The sequence below is a fragment of the Sus scrofa genome, chromosome 2 (genome assembly GCF_000003025.6).
Source record: "Sus scrofa isolate TJ Tabasco breed Duroc chromosome 2, Sscrofa11.1, whole genome shotgun sequence".
NCBI classification, from domain to species: domain Eukaryota; kingdom Metazoa; phylum Chordata; class Mammalia; order Artiodactyla; family Suidae; genus Sus; species Sus scrofa.
In genome coordinates this window covers 40,963,271-40,985,259 of record NC_010444.4, presented here as the reverse complement: position 1 = coordinate 40,985,259, position 21,989 = coordinate 40,963,271, and the positions used below count along the sequence as shown (strand labels likewise).

At 47.3% G+C, this 21,989-nt stretch overlaps 1 protein-coding gene across 1 annotated transcript; it reads right to left on the bottom strand.

Annotated features, from left to right (window-relative positions):
* On the bottom strand, positions 9,038-12,463 carry SAA2 (serum amyloid A-2 protein). Its single transcript, XM_005661095.3, is given in 5 exon segments — positions 9,038-9,325; positions 9,729-9,852; positions 9,855-9,866; positions 11,919-12,066; positions 12,391-12,463. Coding segments are annotated over 4 exon segments (387 nt in total). The 5' UTR covers positions 12,007-12,066; positions 12,391-12,463; the 3' UTR covers positions 9,038-9,162.

Here is a 21,989-nt window from a genome sequence, read left to right as displayed (position 1 = left end):
GAACTTTTTATGTAGGAAAAATTAGAACTTTATGTATGAGTTACAAATATTTTTGTATTAAAGTGTAGTTGATTTACAAGGAGTTACAAATATTTTTGCCTCTTGTTATCTTTTGATTATGGTTGCTCATGTTGTGCCCAAATTTTATGTTCTTTTTTTTTTAAATTAATCTTTTCTGGAGTTCCCATTGTGGCTAAGTGGTTAACGAATCTGACTAGGAACCATGAGGTTGCAGGTTCGATCCCTGGCCTTGCTCAGTGGGTTGAGGATCCAGCGCTGCCGTGAACTGTGGTGTAGGTCGCAGACGTGGCTCGGATCATGCGTTGCTGTGGCTCTGGTGTAGGTGGGCAGCTACAGTTCCAATTAGACCCCTAGCCTGGGAACCTCCATATGCCAAGGGAGCGACCCTAGAAAAGACAAAAAAAAAAAAATAAATTAATCTTTTTTTTAGTGTCCTCTGAATTTTTTATGAGTTAGAAAGTCTTTCTCCGCTTTGATTTATCATTTTTCCATGATTTCTCCAAATATTATTAATTTTCATTATTTAAAAATATTTAGTATATTTGGAACTTATACTAACATCATTTGTAAAGTATATTTTCAATTTTATTTTTGCAAAATGGTCACCCAGTTGTCCCAATCCCATTCATTGACTAGTTTGCTTTACCCACTAGTTTGACAGGCAAACTGTACCATATACTAACCATATATATTTGTGTCTAATTCTGAGACACAGGGATCACTCTTTCATGGATAGGTCAGTATTACACTGTTGTACTTATTGAGGCTTTGTCAATGTACTCAATGCCTTCATTACTCTTCCTTTGCAGAAGAAGCAGTCGGAGTTTATTTTCTATTATTTCTTCTAACTGCCCTTTTTTTTTTTTTTTTTTGTCTTTTGTCTTTTTAGGGCCACACTTGGCATATGGAGCTTTCCAGGGTAGGGGTCCAATCAGAGCTGAGCTGCTGGCTTATGCCAGAGCCACAGCAATGCAAAATCTGAGCCAAGTCTGCAATCTACACCACAGCTCATGGCAACGCTGGATCCTTAACCCACTGAGCGAGGCCAGGATCAAACCCACATCTCAGGGATGCTAGTCAGGTTCACTAACCACTGAGCCACACAAGAACTCTGCTTATTTTTGCATCCAGAAACACAGCTGATTGTTCACATGATAACATGTGGCTCATCCACCTGTCCCAGTGCTCTCCTTGTCTGTGTGGAATTTCAGCTGGTGGCTGGGTGTGCAGGACTCCTATCCCACACCCGCCATTCTCTCTTGCACCTGCTCCACTTAGTCCTACAGGCCACTCCTCCATTGCAACCCCCTTGATGAGAATGGCAAGGACTCCTGGCTGCTGAACCAAAGGCCAGTTTCTCAACTACCTGGCAGCGTCTGACACTCGATCAATAAATCTGTCAGTTAGGATTCGGGAACACTGCACTGTCCTAGTTTCCCTACTTCCAGAACAGCTGTTCCCACTCAGTCTGTTTTTGTTGGATCCAGCTCCTCCGCCAGACTTTGAAAGATGGAGACCCTATGCTGCCCTTTACCCCCTCTTTTCGGCCTCTAGTCCCATTCAGATGGAGCTGAGCCAGGCCTTTGAGTGGAAGCTCCCAAAGGCCATGGTTTTGTCTATTCACAACAAAGCTCCATTACCTGAAACAACACCTAGAACACAACAGGCACTTATTGAATATTTGTTGAATGAACACATGGAAGAATGTTTTTGAATGTTTAAAATAGTTCCTAATTCAAATGACATGTTTAAAAATAAGTAGTTCAACATGGCTGTTGTCTGAGGCACTTGAAGTCATAGGACGTAAGACTGAAAAGATTAGATATACAGACCATCTTATCTTAAAGAAAAATAGCAAGTATGATGAAGTGGAGGGAAGGAGAAAGTGTTATATATATGCTGCATTCTTCACATTTTATAAGGGGAGCCCAATTATCCAGTTGTTAATGCTGATAAATTAATGCTATATATATATATAGGCATTTCTGTTGTGGTGCGATGGGATTAGCAGCATCTCTGGAATTCTGGGATGCAGGTTTGATCCCCAGCCAGCGTGAATGCAGCTGTGGCATAGGTCACAACCCTGTGGCTCAGATCTGATCCCTGACCCAGGAACTCCATATGCCATGGGGCAGCAAAAAAAATTGTGTGTGTGTGTGTGTGTGTGTAAAATGTATAATGTACATATACATATATATGCATAAAATATATATGATATATCTAACTTTCCTATTCAAAGTTGATAATACTTGAAAGAAGTAGTAAGAATGGAAACTAACAAATGGTGACCTCTGAAGAGTGGGATTTGGGAAAACTTCCCCTTGCATATACTTTTCTATCATTTGGAAAGAAATGACACCTATGAATGCATTACTGCTATGATAAAGAAAACAAACCCAAAAAGTGGGTCAGACCATGGTGAACTTTCAATCACCCTACCATAGGCTTTATTCTCTAGTCATAAAGCCTCACAGTGCAAGCTCACGTTGCTTGACTTTGCTACCCAGGCTCACAATTGTCAACTACGGGCTCCAGAACAGCAAGGATTCAGCGGGAGGTGGATCAGACGGGGTAGGATGGGAGAGGCTGATATGTGAGTGGAAGTGGAGCAAGTACTGAGAAACATCTTGGCGAGGGGTCACATCTCAAATAGCTCTGGTCTCTAAAGTGCTCACAAGCCCCACACAGAAAATCACAGGGTCTGTCTAGCAGCTCAATCAGCCTTGCTTGGTCACCAGACTTCAGTTCATCTCCTGTATACATCTTGCAGTTTAGGGGACAAAGACGTGTCCTCTGGCATCGCTCAATCCCTGAAAGGCTCTTCTTGCTCAGCACAGGTCAGTTCTCCATCTCTGGCCAGAGGAATGGAAGAAAGGTAGGGATAGAGACTATAACTGGCTTATTTCTGAAGCCAGTTATGGGTTTTGCTCTGTTTCCATGCCTGCGCTTCCACTTTGGGATGCTACATGCGGGGATCTTGGTGATTCCTTCAGGAAAAAGGCAGGAGACCTGGAGCTCTCTTCTAGCATCTCTGGGTGCTGGCAGCTGCGATGGTGGGAGATCTGAATGGGCTCAACCAGAAGTTTTCTCCCTTCTGTTCCATCTCCCCACATTCTCCCCTTCAATCCAACCATTCAAACCTGCTGTCTGGGAGAGAACGTTGCCTCTTACATTAAATTTAGGGAGCAAGGTAACATGCAGGCATTGCTTCCTGGGGCTGGATGCTTGTAACCCAGGTTTAATTGTTTACTGGCTTTTCAAAGTTCTCTTCTCTTGTGGATCTGGCAGAGTCCCAGGAGGAAACAGCCCAGACTGGTGTGATTGAAGACTATTTCATGAGGGGGCTAAATGCAAAGACAGGCAGGGTCAAGGGAACGTGCCAATGCGTGGAGGAGCACCCTAAGACAGAAGTAATGAGGTGTTTCCATGCCAAGGCTTAAAGGGACCAGGGAAGGAGCAGGTACCCAGAGAGTGGGTGACAGAAGAGGAGAATGGATACTGGGGGAAGTCTCTGCACCCCCTGGTCGTTTCTCACATTCTGTGCTCACATGAAGATTTTTCAGGAGCTCCTCACAGACAGTGAACAATGGAGCAGAGAACAGTGGGGAAGCCTGGGACAGGACTTCAGGAGACTCAGGGATGGTGTTGGGTCTGCTCCTCATGTCCCTCATGGGGACAGCTCAGGAAATTTCTTTGACTCCTCAGGCCTCAGCTTCTTCCTCTGTTAAATGAGGATATGACAATGGATGGTCTTTAAGGAACATGATGGATGCTAGGGATACAACAGTGAACAACAACAGGCAAGACTTAGTCCTTAAGGAGCTTGGTGGGGAAAAAATACATATATCGTACGAAAGAAAATAGATTTACAAACCATTAAGCACTCTAAGCAGGGAGAGCAGAGGTCCTGGTCCCCCCCCCACATCCTTCCATGGTCAGTCGGGGCTGTGGGATCTCGTCTCTCTAACAGAGCAAAAGATGGATGCTGCCCTTGACTCCTCTCTGCATCACAGCAGAGGATGTAGCCTCCTTCTGCTTGGAGGCCTCCTGCCCCTGTGCGTCTTCTGGATTCCGGAGTCTTTGTGAAGCAAGAAAGGGCTCCTGGATTCTGCTATCTGCTCTTAATTGACTTCCACCCATCTTTCCTTGGTTCTTACTTGATTGGCTTCTCCTCCTCTGTTTCTGGAGTTTGCTTATGTTAGTTGGTTTTGCTTTTGCTTTTAGCCACGATATTGACTGCTGTTTTGGATTCACCTTGGGGATTACCTCTCTGCGTTCCCCCCTACCGCCACCTAGTCCACGTGCAATCGACACTACAGTCGTGGGGGATCTGGAAGGCTGATGAAAAGTGTAGTGGGGTTCCTGTCGTGGTGCAGCAGAAATGAATCCAACTAGGAACCATGAGGTTTGATCCCTGGCCTCCTCAGTGGGTTAAGGATCTGGCATTGCTGGGAACTGCAGTGTAGATTGCAGACGTGGCTCGGATCTGATGTTGCTGTGGCTGTGGCTAGGCCAGCAGCTATAGCTCCGATTGGACCCCTAGCCAGGAACCTCATATGCTGTGGGTGTGGCCCTAAAAAGCAGGGGGGGGGGTAGACCCTGAAGGAGCCCTGCCAGGTTCAGATCCACACTGGGTGAGACCAGGAGCAAACTACTCACTTTTTGCGTTCCAAGTCCATCCTCTATAAAATGGGAAGAATGCCAGTTCTTACCTCATGGGGCTTTCAGAACCTTAAAGGAGATGACACCTGATAAATTCTCCATGGGCTGCCCCTCCCCAGAGGTGAGCCAGGTGAATTCTGCAGGGGTGTCTCTACATTCCAAGCCCTGAGCTTTGTCCATGACCCCCCATAGACTCAGGCTCATCCCACGCAGAAAGTCACTCAGCAAAGCAAACTCTCTGAATGATCCTCCAGGAGAGAAAGCTGTAGGTTTACGCTGCACACACCCAGCCCCCCACTTTACAATCCTCCCCCCAGACATTCTCCAACTTCAAATTCCTCTTTCCAGTGGCACTCGGACCTCACCCTCACTTACTCTTCCTCCCTGCCTGCAGCTCAGTCCCAAATCCTAACCCCAGAGAGTGCATCAAAATGATTATAGGAGCTCAGCAAAGCCATGTGGCATCCTCACTTCAGAGGCACCTCAGTGGTCACTGTAAGTTATTAGGCCTCAAATATGTCATTTTCCAAACACGCACACAGCTCTCCACAAAAAGAATCACAATGAATGAGATTTCCTTCACCTTCTTACACACACACAGTGTGTCCTAATGTCGTTAATTGTGTTCTACCTTTTCATCCGATCTTCCACTTTGGCTCCTATTCGTTCATTCATTCATACACTGGGTGAATATCGAGAACACACCGTGTGTCACACACGGAGCTCAGCACCGGGGATGCAAAAGTGCGCATCTTCACAGAGCTGACGCACTGAGCCATGTCTAGCCCACCTGGCCTGGCCGCCCTCACACCTGTCCTTGCAAGAGATCACATTCCTCTCACGTCCCTAAGGCCTGTCTTCTCTCCCCTCAGTGGGCGGACCACACTTAGTCATGAGGGTGGCCCGGGGTCATCTCTGTGTCTTCCTGACTTCATGCACCTGACAGGAAATTGCTGGCCCAGGACAGAGTAATGCTCTGACCCATAGCTCTCTCCTGACTCTCAGATCCCATCCCAGACATGTACCTTCCTTCTCCAGGAAATTCTAGGGACAGGACACAACCTCTGGACAGTGAGTTCTGGCGGAGGGGGGTGGACTACAGACCACCCCCATGTCAGCAAAGGGTCCAAGCTGCACTAAAGAGAGCCCAGGCATTTGAGTCAGAGAGAACTGGATTTGAATCCAGGGCTGTGTAGACTTCAGTAAGTATCTTAATCTCTGCAAGCCCCCAGTTCCCTCCTATATCACATAGGGATAGTAATTCCCACGTAGCAAGGTGGCTGTGAGCATCTGTAATCACATAGCAGGGGCTCACATTTTGTCTGTGTTCCCAAGGGCACCAATGCAGGGTTTCTGAGCTTGGACCCAACTACCCCAGCCTGGGGGTGGAACTTACACCAATGAATGGAAGGGACTGGGCCCTTCCTCAAACTCTGGACATGTAGATCCTGATCCTGGCCTTGCTGCCCTCCTCTCTGCCCCGGGAGTGCTGGCAGGAAATGCTGCCGCCCTCTGAGCCCTGGCTTCTGGGCTTCTGCACGCATAGGAACGCCTTCTCCATTTACATCTACAATCAGGCAGGGCCACTTCATTTCTAACCACCACATCTTGTGCAAAAAATCCTCTTGATGGACACCCTAGCAGGAAACATACACAGAAGGGAGTTCTGGGAAATGTAGTTCAGCCTAGCCACGTCGACACTTGCACACCCATTACAGTCCACTTCTTGTCAACTAACATCCATAATCACTTCCCTAAACAATAGCTAATTCCAAATAAAGACAATCGCAAAGTCAAGCTTCTCCCTAACATGATGCCACAACAACTGAAACATACCAATCTTATCCCCCAAAGAGCCCGACGACCCCTTTTCCTTTTCTGTGATGCTTATTGTTTTTGGGGTTTTTGTTTTTTGCTTTTTAGGGCCGCATCTGCAGCATATGGAAGTGCCCAGGCCAGGTGTCAAATGGGAGCTACAGCTGCCAGCTTACACCACAGCCACAGCAACGCCAGATCCAACCCACATCTGCAACCTACACCACAGCTCACGGCAACGTGGGATCCTTAACCCACAGAACGAGGCCAGGGATCAAACCTGCATCCTAATGGATCCTAGCTGGGTTCGTTAACTGCTGAGCCACGACGGGAACTCCTGTGGTGCTTATTCTTCCTGTGAATCACACTCCCTTTCTGAAATCCTGTAACTTAAACACTGAGTCATACAGTTCACTGCTATTAATAGGTATTCTGTATGGTGGGTAGGGAAAGGGAGAGGAAAAGCAAAGATATTTGGGTGACAAATGTACAAACATTTACATCACAGAAATATCTATAGTGTATAAGACTTTGCAACCGATCACATAGCCATGGCTGGTATGAACAACTACCTTCTCCCACCACCTAGTCTATCTCACCTGTGCACCTCAGCTGGTCATGGTTCCTTGCCTTTAGGGGTGACCCAAATCGTTTTTTTTTGTTTTTGTTTTTTTGTCCTTTTGCCTTTTCTAGGGCTGCTCCCACAGCATTTGGAGGTTCCCAGGCTAGGAGTCTAATCGGGCTGTTACTGCTGGCCTACATCAGAGCCACAGCAACACGGGATCCGAGCTGAATCTGCAACCCACACCACAGCTCATGGCAACGCCAGATCCTTGACCCACTGAGCAAGGCCAGGGATTGAACCCGCAACCTCATGGTTCCTAGTCAGATTCATTAACCACTGTGCCACGACGGGAACTCAGGTGTGACCCAAATCTTTATTCCTGAACAGTCTGAGCCATCACAGCCCTCTGACAGGGGTGTTGTCCCCTTCCATGCCCTTTGCTCACAGGGCATGTTGGTGATTTAATCACAGGGCAGAGGTTAGCCTTCGCTTTGGGGTCATAGAGATGTGACCTTGAGTACCAACTTTGCCCCATCAGTATGGGCAATTTTCTTAAGACAACAATCCTCCTGTAATGATTGAGAACAAGACCTGTTAAACATACACTGAGTGCAGAGTCTCAAGGATTACCTTACCCATGGGGCCTTCACCCATCCCCATGGGAGATTTCCCAATTCTGGGGTCCAGGATGGTCTCTGCTTTTGAAGAAACCCAGTTCGAGAAGAAGTCTGTAAGCCATGCAAGAACAGTGTAAATTTGTTTGGTCTCTGCCCTTCACGGGGTCAAAAAGACACATCAACTATTTTGACAACCCTCTCCACAGGTGTCTTACAATTTTCTTCCCAAAATAATTAAAAGAATCAAAGCTCAGTCTACTCCCAAAAGAGTAATCCCTAATTTGGCAAGCCCCATAACATTTTCCTAGCTTCACCCAGGACCTGTCATAGGGTAAACATAGCAAGCATTTGTTAAATATCTATTGAATAAATGACTTAGGAAATAGAACTAAAGTTCAAGAACTAAAGTTCAAGAACTAAAGTTCTAGAATTAAAGTTCAAGCTTGTGATGATACATCTCTACTTAACAGGTTTAGAACAGGTTTTTTTTGTTTGATTTTGTTTTTGTTTTGTTTTTAGGGCTGCACTTATGGCATACAGAAGTTCCCAGGCTGGGGACAAATCAGAGCTGCAGCTGCCGACCTACGCCACAGATACTAGACACATCTTCGACCTATGCTGCAGCTTTCAGCAATGCCACATCCTAACCAACTGTACAAGGCCAGGGATCAAACCCACATCCTCATGGATACTAGTGGGGTTCCTAACTTGATGAGCCAAAATGGGAACTCCCAGCCTTCTGTATTCTTTAACCCCTTAGTAGTTAATGGTGTCACCAGTTAATAATTTTTTGTATGAAAATTCCCTTTGCAAATCACTAACTGGTTTCTAGACCCTGACTTACAAAGCTGAGGTGGCTTTACAGCTTCATTTGGCCTGAAATAAGTCAAGGACAATAGAGAGGAGGGAATCAGCGATGGAGGCGCTTCTGGATGGTGCTCACAGAAATCGGTTAATAGATGGATTTGTAGGAGTTGCTGAGAAAGGAACGGGACATCAAGGTGGTCATGCTGGAGTGGGATTCCACACTCCAGTCCTGCCCCCACACAGACACCACTGAGGACAAGCTAAGGGGACCAGACCCCGGGGCAGAGAAGGCGACAGGACACAACTGACAGGGAGTGAGGGGGCCTGCACACACAGGGGCCTGGGAAGAGCAGCAGTGCAACCAGAGGGGCCTGGAGAGGAGCGGGTCTCACCAGGGGAAGGCTCGGGGCAGGGAGTCTGCCCTGTGGGACGCTGAGATGGTGTCCCTGACACCAAACACAGGGGCACGGGCTCAGCCTTCACCTGGCTGTCCAGCCATCACCCTTGGCACCAAACACGCTGTCCTTATACCAAAGAATAACACACAGTCTTCAGCAGTCCATCTCCTAAGCATTTATTAGATCTGCTGGCTTCTGTGCACAGAGAACCCACTAGCTGGGTGTCCCCGCCCTCAGGGGGCTCACAGCCCATCTCCTGAGCAGAGGCAGAGGCAGCTCAGTACTTGTCAGGCAGGCCAGGAGGTCTGAAGTGGTTGGGGTCCTTGCCACTCCGGCCCCATTCATTGGCAGCCTGGTCAGCCCTCGAGTCCTCCACTCCGTGGCCACTGTCTCCATGCTTCAACCAGTCTGTGACTCTCTGGACATTCTCTCTGGCATCGCTGCAATGGAGGAGGGCAGCAGGGAGGTTAATCCAGGGCTGAGGAGCAGCAGCCCCACCTGACCCATGGCTCCTCGTCCAAGGAGTTGATGACTCTGAGAGGAGCCAAGGAAAGAGGGGCTAAAGCCCTGAGGCTGCCCGGGCACAGCCCGCCTCCGCCCTGCGGGTCCCCCTTATGCTGGGTAAACAGCACCCAGAGAGGGAGGCCGGGGAATGGCCTGTTGCACCAGCCTTGCTCGGCTCTGCAGCCGCTCAGACCCCACACAGGGCACAGAGGGGAGGGTGGAGAAGAGGAGGAGGGGCCCCAGCCCTTCAGGAAAGTTCTGCAGGGCGTGGCCCCTCCAGGCTGCCCTCTGCAGGGAAGCTCTGCTCACCCACCCCTGCATCCCCAGGGCCCCTGCTACCTGATCACTTTAGCAGCCCAGGCGCCCCCAGGTCCCCTTTGGGCAGCATCATAGTTGCCCCGGGCATGGAAGTACTTGTCTGAATTTTTGAAATTGGCTTCTCTCATGTCCGAGTAGGCTCTCACATGTCTTTGGCCCCTGGAAAGGAAAGCACACGGAAAAAGGATATCAGGTGAACAGAAAACTGTGACATAACCTTAGAGAAGAATCAAGGAGTGAAAAAGCTTCCACTGACACAGTTTCAGTTTGTGGTCGTAGCACCATGGATGCCAGAGGGTGAGAAGAGCATTGCTTCCACACAGGTGGCTTCTCCCGGCGACTCGAAGGAGACTCGTGCAGGGCGGCGGGGCAGGGGGAGGGCAGCTGTGTTGGACCTGGTCGTCTGACCCTGTGATGCTGGCTCAGGGCCCCATCTCACTCAGGGCTCCACATGATGTGTTCATAGGGGACAATGGGACTCTTCAACTTCATGGCATTGAAATTTGGGGCCAGATCCTTTTTGTTGCTCAGGGCTGTCCTGGGTATTGAGACATGTTTAGTGGCATCCCTGACCTCTACCTGCCAGATGTGGTAACCTGTTTCCCAGTGTGACATCCAAACATGTTTCCAGACATTGCCAGATATCCCCAGGACACAAAATTGCCCTGAGTGCAGAACTACAGTTATAGCACAAAGCTTCACAGGAAGACCCATGGGGCTTGGGTGGTGAGACAGATTCTGAGAAAGGGGCAGACATAGTACCTCTGCCTTGACACCAAGGGAATGTATTCCTGCCGCATGACGGCGCTGACTGTGACCTGAGTTCTCAGGCTGGTAGGCATACAGTTGGCATCCTGAGAGCTTTCAAAGTGGACAGTACTGACGACGTGGGTTGCCTGAGGAAGCAAGCCCTAGAGCAGTGGTTCATTTTCATCCCTGGCTGCACTTTCCAGTCAGCTGGGAAGATGCTGAAAGTCCAATGAGACCTCACAGCCCAGGCCAATTACCTCACTCTCTGGGGGGTGGGGTCTCAGGCATCAGTAGTTCCCCGGTGACTCCAACACGCAGCCCATACTGATCAGTGCCCAGCTTGAGGGTGTGGCACTGGGACAGGTCACGCTGGGAAGAGCTCTGGCCTCAAGGCAGCTGGGTTCAAACCTCTATCCTGCCATCTGCTGACTGACACCCAGACCCCTGGCAATGGACTCAGCTGCTCTAAGCCTTGTTGCCCCTTCAGGTGCAGGCGGATGCCTCCCTCAGGGCATGTTCTGCAGGTAGGCAGGTGGCCAACTGTCCCTGTGCACCTAGAACTGCCCCAGTGAGCACTGAGAGTGTCATGGGAACCTCCTCAGACCTGGGCACAGCGGGGGAGCTGGTCCCCTAAACTGCATGGAAGTGCGGAGTTGCTAGTGGAGGCTTGATGTGTGCTGTTGGGTCCCCCACCACACACTGCTTCTGTTGTTGTTTGTTAAAAGGTTAGGAAAGGGGAAACAGTGGCCCGGGGACAGCGTCACTCGGGGTAGGAAGCATCCGCAAGAGCTCAGCTGAAGGTCTCTGCATTTCCCAATTAGGACATGGAAGGAAAGAAGGAAGGAAGGATGAAGCGAGGGGAGGAGAACAGGCAGGAAGCTTAATCCTACTTTGCACAATGGCCCTAAGGGAAATTTTGTATTATTTCAGGACTTGTTCTTTATTTAAAATTTTTTTTTATCTTTATTTGTGGCCTTTTTAGGGCTGCACCTGCAGGATATGGAAGTTCCCAGGCTAGGGGGTCTAATCAGAGCCACAGCTGCTGGCCTACACCACAGCCACAACAACGGGGGATCTGAGCCACATCTGCAACCTACACCACTGGTCACAGCAACAGCAGATCCTTAAGCCACTGAGTGAGGCCAGAGATTGAACCTGAATCCTCATGGATCCTAGTCGGATTCACCAACCGCTGAGCCACAAAGGGAACTCCATTTCAGGACCTGTTCTGTGTCTTCCACTCAAACTTACCTTTCAGCTGGAAGTGATGACTCTTCTCTCTCTAGTAACTGATTTACATGAATCCTGTGCTTTTCAATCTCTTTGACAAGAAGCTCCCCAGACACCTGGCACATTCTACCCACAGGGCAACACCACCTAGGACAGTAGCTCCAACCCTTAAGGGTGCTCAGGGTGAGTCCTCGAGGCCCACAGGTGCCATGTCCCCTCCATGGGTCTTACCTTCATAAGCCTCACCAAGGAAGGAAAGCCACTGACTGTGGACTCCCAGCACCAAGGAGCAGAAAATGAGGCCTGTGAAAAGCTTCATTGTGCTGAAATGACAACAGAGGGTCAGGGCGACACGGGCAAGCCCTGCGCACACATCTGCTTTGGGATTTGTAGGTCAAGGAGCACCTGGCTCTTCATTTCCATCTGTTCTCATGTGATGCTCAGTGGTCCATCTAGGAAACACTGCAGCAGGACCTCACTCAGAGCCCCAAGCCCTCCTCTCTGAACCCTCCAGCCCTGAACCCAAGACTGTCTAAGGGGTCACCAAGGTGGCACCGGTGGAGGACGAGGGCAGTTGGAACCAAGTTGTCCCTTCCTGAAGCAGCCTGTAATTAGTCAAAAGGCATTTCCCATGTGCCACTCTCCCTGCAGCGACCTCATACAGAACTAACACGCAACAAAAGAATTCTTTTTTAAAGGATATTTTTGTAAAGAGCGGACTCCTTGGAGCAGTCCCCCACCTGAATTCTGGTGGAGCAGAGCTGCTGGTGGCTGCCTGCTGGGGAGAGGTGGCTGGTATTTATACTGAGCCCTCCTGCTGGGATCATGGGTGAGAAGAAGAGCTGGGCTGGTGCCAGGTCATTTCTCCTACAAAACTGCAAGGGGAAATTACTGGACAACCATGTTTGTCCTCACACACAGGTCATTTCCCAGTTGTGCAACCCTGAGAAACAAGGTAGGTCTTGCGGCCTGGCAGCCACTGTCGCGGGTGGAGGGGCTGAGGCAGGGGCCACCAGAGCTGCAGAGATGAAGGGCCTGGAGCTCTGGGATGGAGGCCTTGGGGCTGCTGGCAGATATGAGATTAGTGATGACGGCTCCAGCCTGGCCCTTCCTTTTCTGGTCCTTTCCTCAGGATGGTCCCTGCTGGGCAGACAGCAGGTGTGACAGAAATTAAATCTTTTGAGCTCATGTCTAAAGTGCTTGACCATCAAAGCTGATAGACCGGCCCCTCTGAATTTCATGGTTGCCCTGAGCTCCTCCTCACCGCTTGTGTGCCGATGCTGAGTTCTCAGTTCCAGGTGCAGAAAAGCCCCCTTGGCCACTCAGCTACGCACTTCATAATGGTCAACACCTATTAATGACAAAAAGGCATAATGAAATAAGAAGAGAAGTTTTTTTCCCTCTTTTAAAAATTTTGTTATTCAAATAGTTGCTTTACAATGGTCTGTTGATTTCTGCTGTATAGTAAAGTGATTCAGTTATACATACATATGTATATATACGCTTTTTTAAAATGTTTTTTTCTGGGAGTTCCCATTGTGGCTTAGTGGTAATGAATCCAGATGCGGGTTTGATCCCTGGCCTCGCTCAGTGAGTTAGGGATCTGGCGTTGCCATGCACTCTGCTGTAGGTCACAGCTGTGGTTCGGATCCTGTGTGGTTGTGGCTGTGGCTGTGGCTGTGGCGTAGGCCCTTTCCACAGAAAAGAAATGAACCTTTGCACAGAAAAGAAAATCCTGTACTTGGAGAACAGACTTGGGGACAAGCGGGGGGGAGTGGGATGGATAGGGATTTGGGGTTAACAGAAGCAAACTATTGCCTTTGGAATAGATAAGCAATGGGATCCTGCTGTATAGCACTGGGAACTATATCTAGTTCACTTATGATGGAGCATGATAATATGAGAAAAAAGAATGTATATATGCATGTGTGACTGGGCCACCTTGCTGTATAGTAGAAAATTGACAAAACACTGTAAACCAGCTACAATAGAAAAAATAAAAATCATTATAAATGAAAAAAAGACACAGTACAAAATAGCACCTAAACCAACAACTATCTAGGAAACAACCTTAAAAAATACACAGATATTTACAGAGAAAACTTAAGTTTGTTAGCGGATAAAAAGTGGGGATGTATGTTGTGTTCATGTTTAACTTATTAAAGGCATCAATTCTCCTCGGGTTAATTTATAAATTCAGTGCAATCCTAGTTAAAAATTCCCAGGGGATTTTTAAAGGAATGCAACAGATTTATTCCTTACAGATGAATAAAATTCCCTGAATAATAAAGTCAATTTAAAAAAAAAATAAGGGCCTCTGAGATGCATGAGCTTGGGATTTTAACCCAAGTGGGGAGACTACAGTGACCACTGTGTGCGTCTTTGGCCCAGAGGGTGTCTCTAGGGGCCAAGAGAAATGAGGGTTGTTTACAGAACCAGTTGTGTCCCAAATAGGCGTCAGAGAAGTAGAGCCACACAGCTTTGAAGGTTCTCCTTATGCCAGGCCTGGATGAGACAATTTCACATCAAGCAGTGGGGGCCCATGGGGAAGTGTGTGTCCCACCCTTTGCCTCACCATCCTTCAGGACTTGTTAAGATGCTGTTGGGCAGCACCTGGGGCCAGTGCATGAGAGACGTGGAAGACATGGTGATGATTCAGTGGGCATCGCATCGCATCCTCCCGCCCCGGCATGAGCAGTGTAGCCTGTGCTCTGTGGCACCAAGGGGACAGGACTGTGGCGCAGGCCAGGGCAAGAGGAATGTGAACAGTGGATAGAACCCATTGGGGATGTAGGTATGGTAGGTCCCTGGGATGGATGCAGGCAGGTGATGGAAGATTTAGGGAGTCCACTTTCTGGGTGGCAGGCTGGAGGCAAATGTGTGTAAAAGAGGAGGCACTTGCACTTGACTGACAAGAACTCTAGAACACAGTGGAGTCTTCCATGGAGGAGGTCACCAGGTTCTTGACCAGTGTGCAGCGGAGCAAGAGAGGACCACTGGGTGTGGATTGAGACTGGAGGCACTGAGGTAGCAGAGTAGAGGTTACAGGGATGTACAACAAGATAAAGCAAACCAGGCAAGGAAACTACATCCGCTGGAAAGAGCCTCATACAGTCTGGCTCACCTGACAACCGCAGGATGCTCGAGCCACCCAAAGGGCACGTCAGAAGATGTGTTAATCTCGTCTTTCCGTTTTCTATCTGTTTTTGATGCTTTCACATCCCGGGGTCTCACTGCCCCTGAAGGGGCCACCTCTCCCAGAGGTAGCCAATTCCTAGAGATTAGAAAACCAACCTATGAATGAGACTTTCATGTGCAAACCAACCAACCACCCCAGAGCCCACCTCAACCACCTCCTTTATCAGGCTCTCACACTCTGGGCCACCATCCACCTGCCCTAATTACTCCAGGACCAGGTACCAGACAACGAGGGACCAGCCCTTATGCCCAGAGCCAGCTGGAAGTATTCAAACTAGCCAATCCTAAACCTGCTTACCCCACCTCACTCTTCTTCCCATGGAAACCACAATAAAGACATGTTTTCTCCTACTTTCTCTGTCCCCTGATCTACCCTGGGTAAGATCAACCTCATATGATCAATCCCTCCCCTCACTAGCCTGGAGTTTCCCCTTCTTTTGGGATCTGTGAGTAACAAGCTATCTTTTTTTCAGCTATGTCCATGGCATGTGAGAGTTCCTGGGCCAGGGAATGAACTCAGGCCACAGCAGGAACCACAGCAGTGACACTAGATCCTTAACCTGCTAAGCTGCCAGGGAAATCCCAAGCTATCTTTTTAATGGCAGTTGTCTCCTGATCTATTGGCCTTACCATACCTGAATAACAATAAAAATCTATATTTCAAAACAGAAATATTGTTATGAGTATTTCAATCAGAAAAGAGAGCCAAAATGTTGAAAATAGGGGGGAAAAGAAACAACAAAAAACCATATACATATGTTCATTAGGAGGGAAGGCATCTTGAGTCAGCCAAGAAGGAATGCAGCAGGTTGAGGTGTTAGCCATATTATAGAAAGTCAAGATTTAGAATCTTACTGAAGATGGGATGGAATTGGGGTGAAGGTCTGAGGAAGCACAAAGTGTTTCTTTCCCTGATCAATGACTCCCCATCTATCTGAGAGAGCCCACAGGATTAGAGTTGGTGGAACCTAGGAAGCAGATTTGGGACATGTTATAGCCGGCTGGACCACAGGAAGCCATGGGCTCAGGTTTTCCTCTCACTGAAAGGAAATGGACCTTTCCCCACTGAATGGACCTTCTCACTGGTCCAAATGCCAATAATTCTAAGACTTTCTCAAACATGCCAGACCTGGAGGTGGGCACTCTATGTGCCGAGAAGGACAGGTATGCCAAGCCAGGGCTCTGTCATCATCATCAGCCCCAGACTTTTTATAAGTGGCACCTGCCCCAGCTTTCCTTCTGACCTGGGTCAGGTCTCCTTGATCTTATTCCCCATCCCTGGAAGTACACGTGATGAGTCTGGAGCCCCTGAATCAGGATGGGGGCTTTGGAGTGATGGAGGCTCTGCTTTTGGGCAGATGCCCATCCAGCAAATCCGACCAGAGGACACACTACTGGGAATATAGAAAGAGATAATGTGTAGAGAGTTGTGTGTCCCTATTTAGGCAGAGAATCAACTTAGTTCAAAGAAAACTGGAAGGCAAATCACTTGGACCTGGACACACTTTTGTTTATTGAACCATTGTGTTGTAAACCATATTTCTCTGAAGGTAAGAGGAACCAGGAGTTCCAGGATGGTTAGGACACACAGCGCTAAACAAGCAGTCCTTGTTTTTCCAAATTAATCAGATTGAGACAGACTCTTTGGTAAATCTAGAAGTTTAGCTTTGCTCAATCAATAAGCAATCAATTCCCCATGCTGGATTTTCCTGTCAGTGCATGGGAAAAGAGTCTCTTCTTGACATAACATTTTACTGTCCATCTAGAATGAAAACCTTTTTAACTTTATAGAATTGAAAAGCATGCTGAACGATCTAGATATTTGAAAAGCTTAGCAAATACAGGCTTAAGAATGATTCATAAGATGTACTTATTAATCACTTGAAATTGACACTAAACTTAAGAAGAATTATTGGGACTTCAAAGTTTTCATCTCCCACTTATTTCCCTTCCCCTTTCACTTGTATGTGAAATCTAAAATACGATACAAATGAACTTACTTACCAAACAGAAACTGATTCACAGGCTTAGGAAACTAACTTATGATTACCAAAGAGGAACTGGGGGTGGGGTGGATAAATCAGGATTTTAGATTAACAGATATAAACTAGGAGTTCCCATTGTGGTGCAGCGGAAGTAAATTTGACTAGGAACCATGAGGTTGCAGGTTCAATCCCTGGCCTTGCTCAGTGGGTTAAGGATCCAGCATTGCTGTGAGCTGTGGTATAGGTCAAAGATGCGATTCGGATCTGATGTTGCTGTGGCTGTGGTATAGGCAAGGAGCTGTAGTTCCAATTGCACCCCTAGCTTGGGAATCTCCACATGCCACGGGTATGGCCCTAAAAAGCAAAAAAAAAAAAAAAAAAAAGATACAACCTACTATATATAGAGTAGATAACCAACAAGCTACTGTGTAGCACAGATAACTATATTCAATATTCTGTAATAAATCATAATGGAAAGGATATACATATATATACACAAATATATGTACAACGGAATCACTTTGCTGTACACCAGAAACTAATACATTATAAATCAACTATACCTCAATAAAAACAACAAAATTTGCCCTCCCCAAATGAATTCTTAGTTTCACCAATATTACATAATTCCATAAGAGATTTGAGGCTTTGAATTGTCTATATAATTCAATACTCCCTTTTGCAAGAGTTTAAAAAGAAAAATAATAAAATATTTTAAAATACAATGCAGAGGCGTTCCCGTTGTGGCACAGTGGAAACAAATCCAACTAGGATTCATGAGGATGCGGGTTCAATCCCTGGCCTTGCTCAGCGGGTTAAGGATCTGGTATTTCTGTGAGCTGTGGTATAGGTCTCAGACTCAGCTTGGATACCCAGTTGCTGTGGCTGTGGCCTAGGCTGGCAGCTACAGCTTCAATTTGACCCCTAGCCTGAGAACTTCCATATGCCACAGGTGCGGTTCTTAAAAAAAAAAAAAAAAAAAAAAAAAAGGCAAATAAAATAAAATGCAGAGCTTTTTTGGACATTGACCACACCAGGTGCAGACTCTGAGGGTGGCCAAGATGTTGCTACACATGGGCCGGTGATATAATCCCTCTCTTCCCCTGCATGTTCTTTATCTTGATCCTATCCAGCAACTTGAGTCCCAAAGGCTTCAGAGGAGCAGTAAGCTTCAGCTAACAGCCTTTGGGGGAAAAGATGCAGAACTAAGTACAGACAGGTTCAAATCAGGGTTTCCTGGTGCCTGGAAAATGCAGATTGGAAATTCCAAGCTGCTCTTTTCGTTTTCTTTTTTTCCTTTTTACAGCCACACTTGCAGCCTATGGAATTTCCAGGGCAAGAGGATGAAGTGAAGGTGCAGCTGAAGCCTACGCCACAGCCATGGCAACACCGGATCCAAGCTGCATCTGCGACCTACACTGCAGCTTGCAGCAACGCTGGATTCTTAATCCACTGATTGAGGCCAGGGATCCAGCCCACATCCTCACAGAAACTATGTCCAATTCTTAACCTGCTCAACCACAATAGAAAATCCCTCTTTCCTTTCACTATACTTTTTGTATATAGAATTTTATTTATTGGCAACTTACTGATCTTATCATCAAATAAGTATGAGCTTTCTCTCCATGCATGTGGAATCATTTTTCTCCCTAATTATAAGTCTCATTTTCATCAAAGCATAGCCTGGATCTGGTTATTTCTTGGCCCCTCTCCCCCAGTGTGTGCCTAACATCTCGTGTAGTGGCTGCTGCATTGAAGGCTCTCAATGAACAGTTGATGAATGAATAAATTAATGAACATGACATTGTAGGAAATCTTAAAAACTCAGAATAAGATCAACACTCCCCACTGCCCAGAAACACAGATACTGTTCGATGTGCAACTTTTCAAGTTATGAACATAAGAACATATTCTATTGCACTCTTTCCCCCCCAAGACATTATCTGTGCTTCTCCAGGTCATTAAATGTTCTTCCACAATATGATATATGGAAGAGCAGAAGTCATACTAGGTCTGCCCGAATCCAGGGCGTGGCTCTTAATGCTGCCTCCAAGCCCAGGATTTTAGGGTCTGAGATGGGAACCCAGTATCACAATCTCTACTGGGAAGACATCCTGGTGTTTTGTAATGAGACTTTCTGTCAGAGATAAGCATGGAAAAGTGGAGTAGGGGCAAAGTCTGGTTTCTATTACCAGAAGCTGAGATTGCTTTATCCAATGTCATTTCCCAAACCAAATCATCCAACCTGGAATTACCATAAACCACACTTCCTACTTTTAAGAGGTATATAAGTTCTCAGAAGAGGGCATCTGTGAAGTTACAGAGGCAAGGAGCTGGAGTAGAAAGGGCTCCGGCAGAGGTACTGTGTGCACCCTTGGTTCTGGGCTTTGAGTGAGTCATTTACACTCCACAGCTTCTCCACCAGAAGAGGGTTTGCAAGTGGGCTGTTTCTTAGTGAGGAAAAGAGAGGCATTCCTAGGAGCTATGGTGCATGTGTGAGAAAGAAGGAACTGGCTGTGACTCTATAAAGGATGAATTCATAGATAAACAAAGCACCTCTGTCCTAGGGAGAAAATCTGGATCCCCTTTCCAGTAACAAGAGGTCTCAAAAGGTAGAAAGACCTGTCCTATTGGGCCTAGTGACACTAAGTTTGAATGCTGTGTGTCAGCTTGAAAACTTGACTTTTTTTTTTTTTTGGCCACCCCACAGGCACATGGAGTTCCCGGGCCAGAGATCAGATCTGAGTTGCAGCTGCAACCTACAATGCAGCTGCTGCAATGCCAGATCCTTTAACCCACTGTGCTGGGCCAGGGATCGAACCTATGTTCTGGCGCTGTTTAGATGCCGCTGATTCCGTTGCACCAGAGCAGGAACTCCTAAAATTGACGTTTTATTTATACACTTTTCATAGTAAACACGTGTTGGGAGTATACCTTTCCCACCCTCCTCTTTTGTCACTCCTGTCTCTCCAGACTTCAGAACCTTTGGGAGGAGATCAGAAAGGCATCCACACGGTTTCATTTTACAGTCCTTTTGGACCTTGGGAAGGTGGGGTGGTTTTACTGGCTCATAAGTATCAGGCTTTCACAGCACAGCACCGCACACTCAGCCCAAAGCAGTAAAAGATCCCAGCTGCTGTCACAATATGCTAAACCACAGTTTCCCTTACCTGTTCTCCTGTTCCTGCCTTTATTTTATTTTTTCCGTCTTTGGTCTTTTTAGGGCTGCAACAGCAGCATATGGAGGTCCCCAGAGGTCTAACCGGAGCTGTAGCCACCAGATCCTAGGCGCGTCTGCAACCCACACCACAGCTCACGGCAATGCCAGATCCTTAACCCATTGAGTGAGGCCAGGGATCAAACCTGCGTCCTCATGGATGCTAGTCAGATTCGTTTCCCCTGAGCCACGATGGGAACTCCCAGTTCCTGCTTTTACTTCACATAAATGAATTTCTCTAGGCATCAGCCTCAAGCTTCCACACACTCTACCTGAGCCCTGGGTGAGAAGGCTCTGTGATGAGTACTCTTCTTATCTTTGCCTAATTCCTTTCCCTGTTCCAAAAACCTGAAACTTGTCTTCCCCATGTTGATTCCACTTTAGTGTCACCCTCTCCCATGGGATATACCTCCTGCAGTTCCTGAACAACAGAATGGGAAAGAAGGGTCTCTATCCTCTCTTTTCTCCACTGCCATTTCCACAGACTTCATCCCTGATGTTCTTGGGAGTGTCTTCTAAGTCCTGTCAAATTTTTTACTGCTCTCTCTGGAGCTTTACCAAGGTCATCTGCACATGTGATTTCCAAAACAGAGAGATTTTAAAACACAGGCATCCTGAAGTCCCTTCCAAACTTGCTGAATCAGAACCTGCAAGATGTGATAGACAGATAGATAGATGGATGGATAGACAGATAGATATAGTATGTATATGTATACATATACATGATATGTGATGGGTATACGTGACATTAGTTATATTGCAGAACTGTCCAGCATCCTGAAATCTAAGATTTTGCTCTTTCCAAAGCCTCAGTATGCAAATATTTGGGAAGAGCATGTTCCAGATGAAAGGAATAGGTAATCAAGCCCCCGGAGTTGGGTGGGGGGAGATGTGCCTAGGGGCTTTAGGAACAGGGAGGAGACCTGTGTGGTGGTTGGGGCAAAATGAGTGAGAGGAGAAATGTGGGCAATGAGGAGTGGGTGAGACAGAGCAGAATCTTGAGAGCCACTGCAAGGGCTTTGGCTTCAAGTATGGGTAAAACTGAGATCCTCTGGAGGCTTTGAGTAAAGAGTGACATGATTTGTCTTGTGTTTTAACAGTCTGGTTGCTGTATTGAAAAGAGACTAGTTGGGGGCAACAGTGCAAATACGGAAGCCAGTTAGGGGTTCATCACAATAATCCAGACCATGAGGCATGATGGCAAGGATGGAAGTTGTAGAGGTGATGATGATAAGTGTTTGCTTTCTGGACAGATTTTTGGACACTAAATTCAGCCCTTCCAAGTAGGCTGGATTTCACTGCATATAAACAATGCCCACATTCATCTCTAAAGACTAAGACTACACAGTGCACGTCATTGTTTCAAAGCTCTTCCATGCTTCTTAACTTCCAAATTCCACCTTCACACAACCTCTATAAGGCTCCTTCATTCACTCACTGATTCAATCAATAAAAGAAACTGTTATAGATGGGGTGCTGTGCAAGGTGTTAGACATACAGCAGACTGTCAATGAGCCAGACACGGTTCTTCCCCCTGGGTTTTGTGCCTTGTGGTGCCAAACTCAGAAATGCAAACAGGTAGAGAGTGATGAGTCCTTGACAGGCAAAGGTCAAGTGTTCCCTCAGATCTCTGTCTCAAAACACATCTTTCTGGAGTTCCTGTCATGGCTCAGTGGTTAACGAATCCAACTAGGAACCATGAGGTTTCGGGTTCCATCTCTGGCCTCGCTCAACGGGTCGGGGATCTGGCGTTGCCGTGAGTTGTGGTGTGGGTCACAGATGCAACTCCGATCTCCCGTTACTGTGGCTCTGGCGTAGGCCGGTGGCTGCAGCTCTGATTAGACCCCTAGCTCGGGGGGTGGTGTAGGTTGCAGATGCGGCTCAGATCCCCCATTGCTGTGG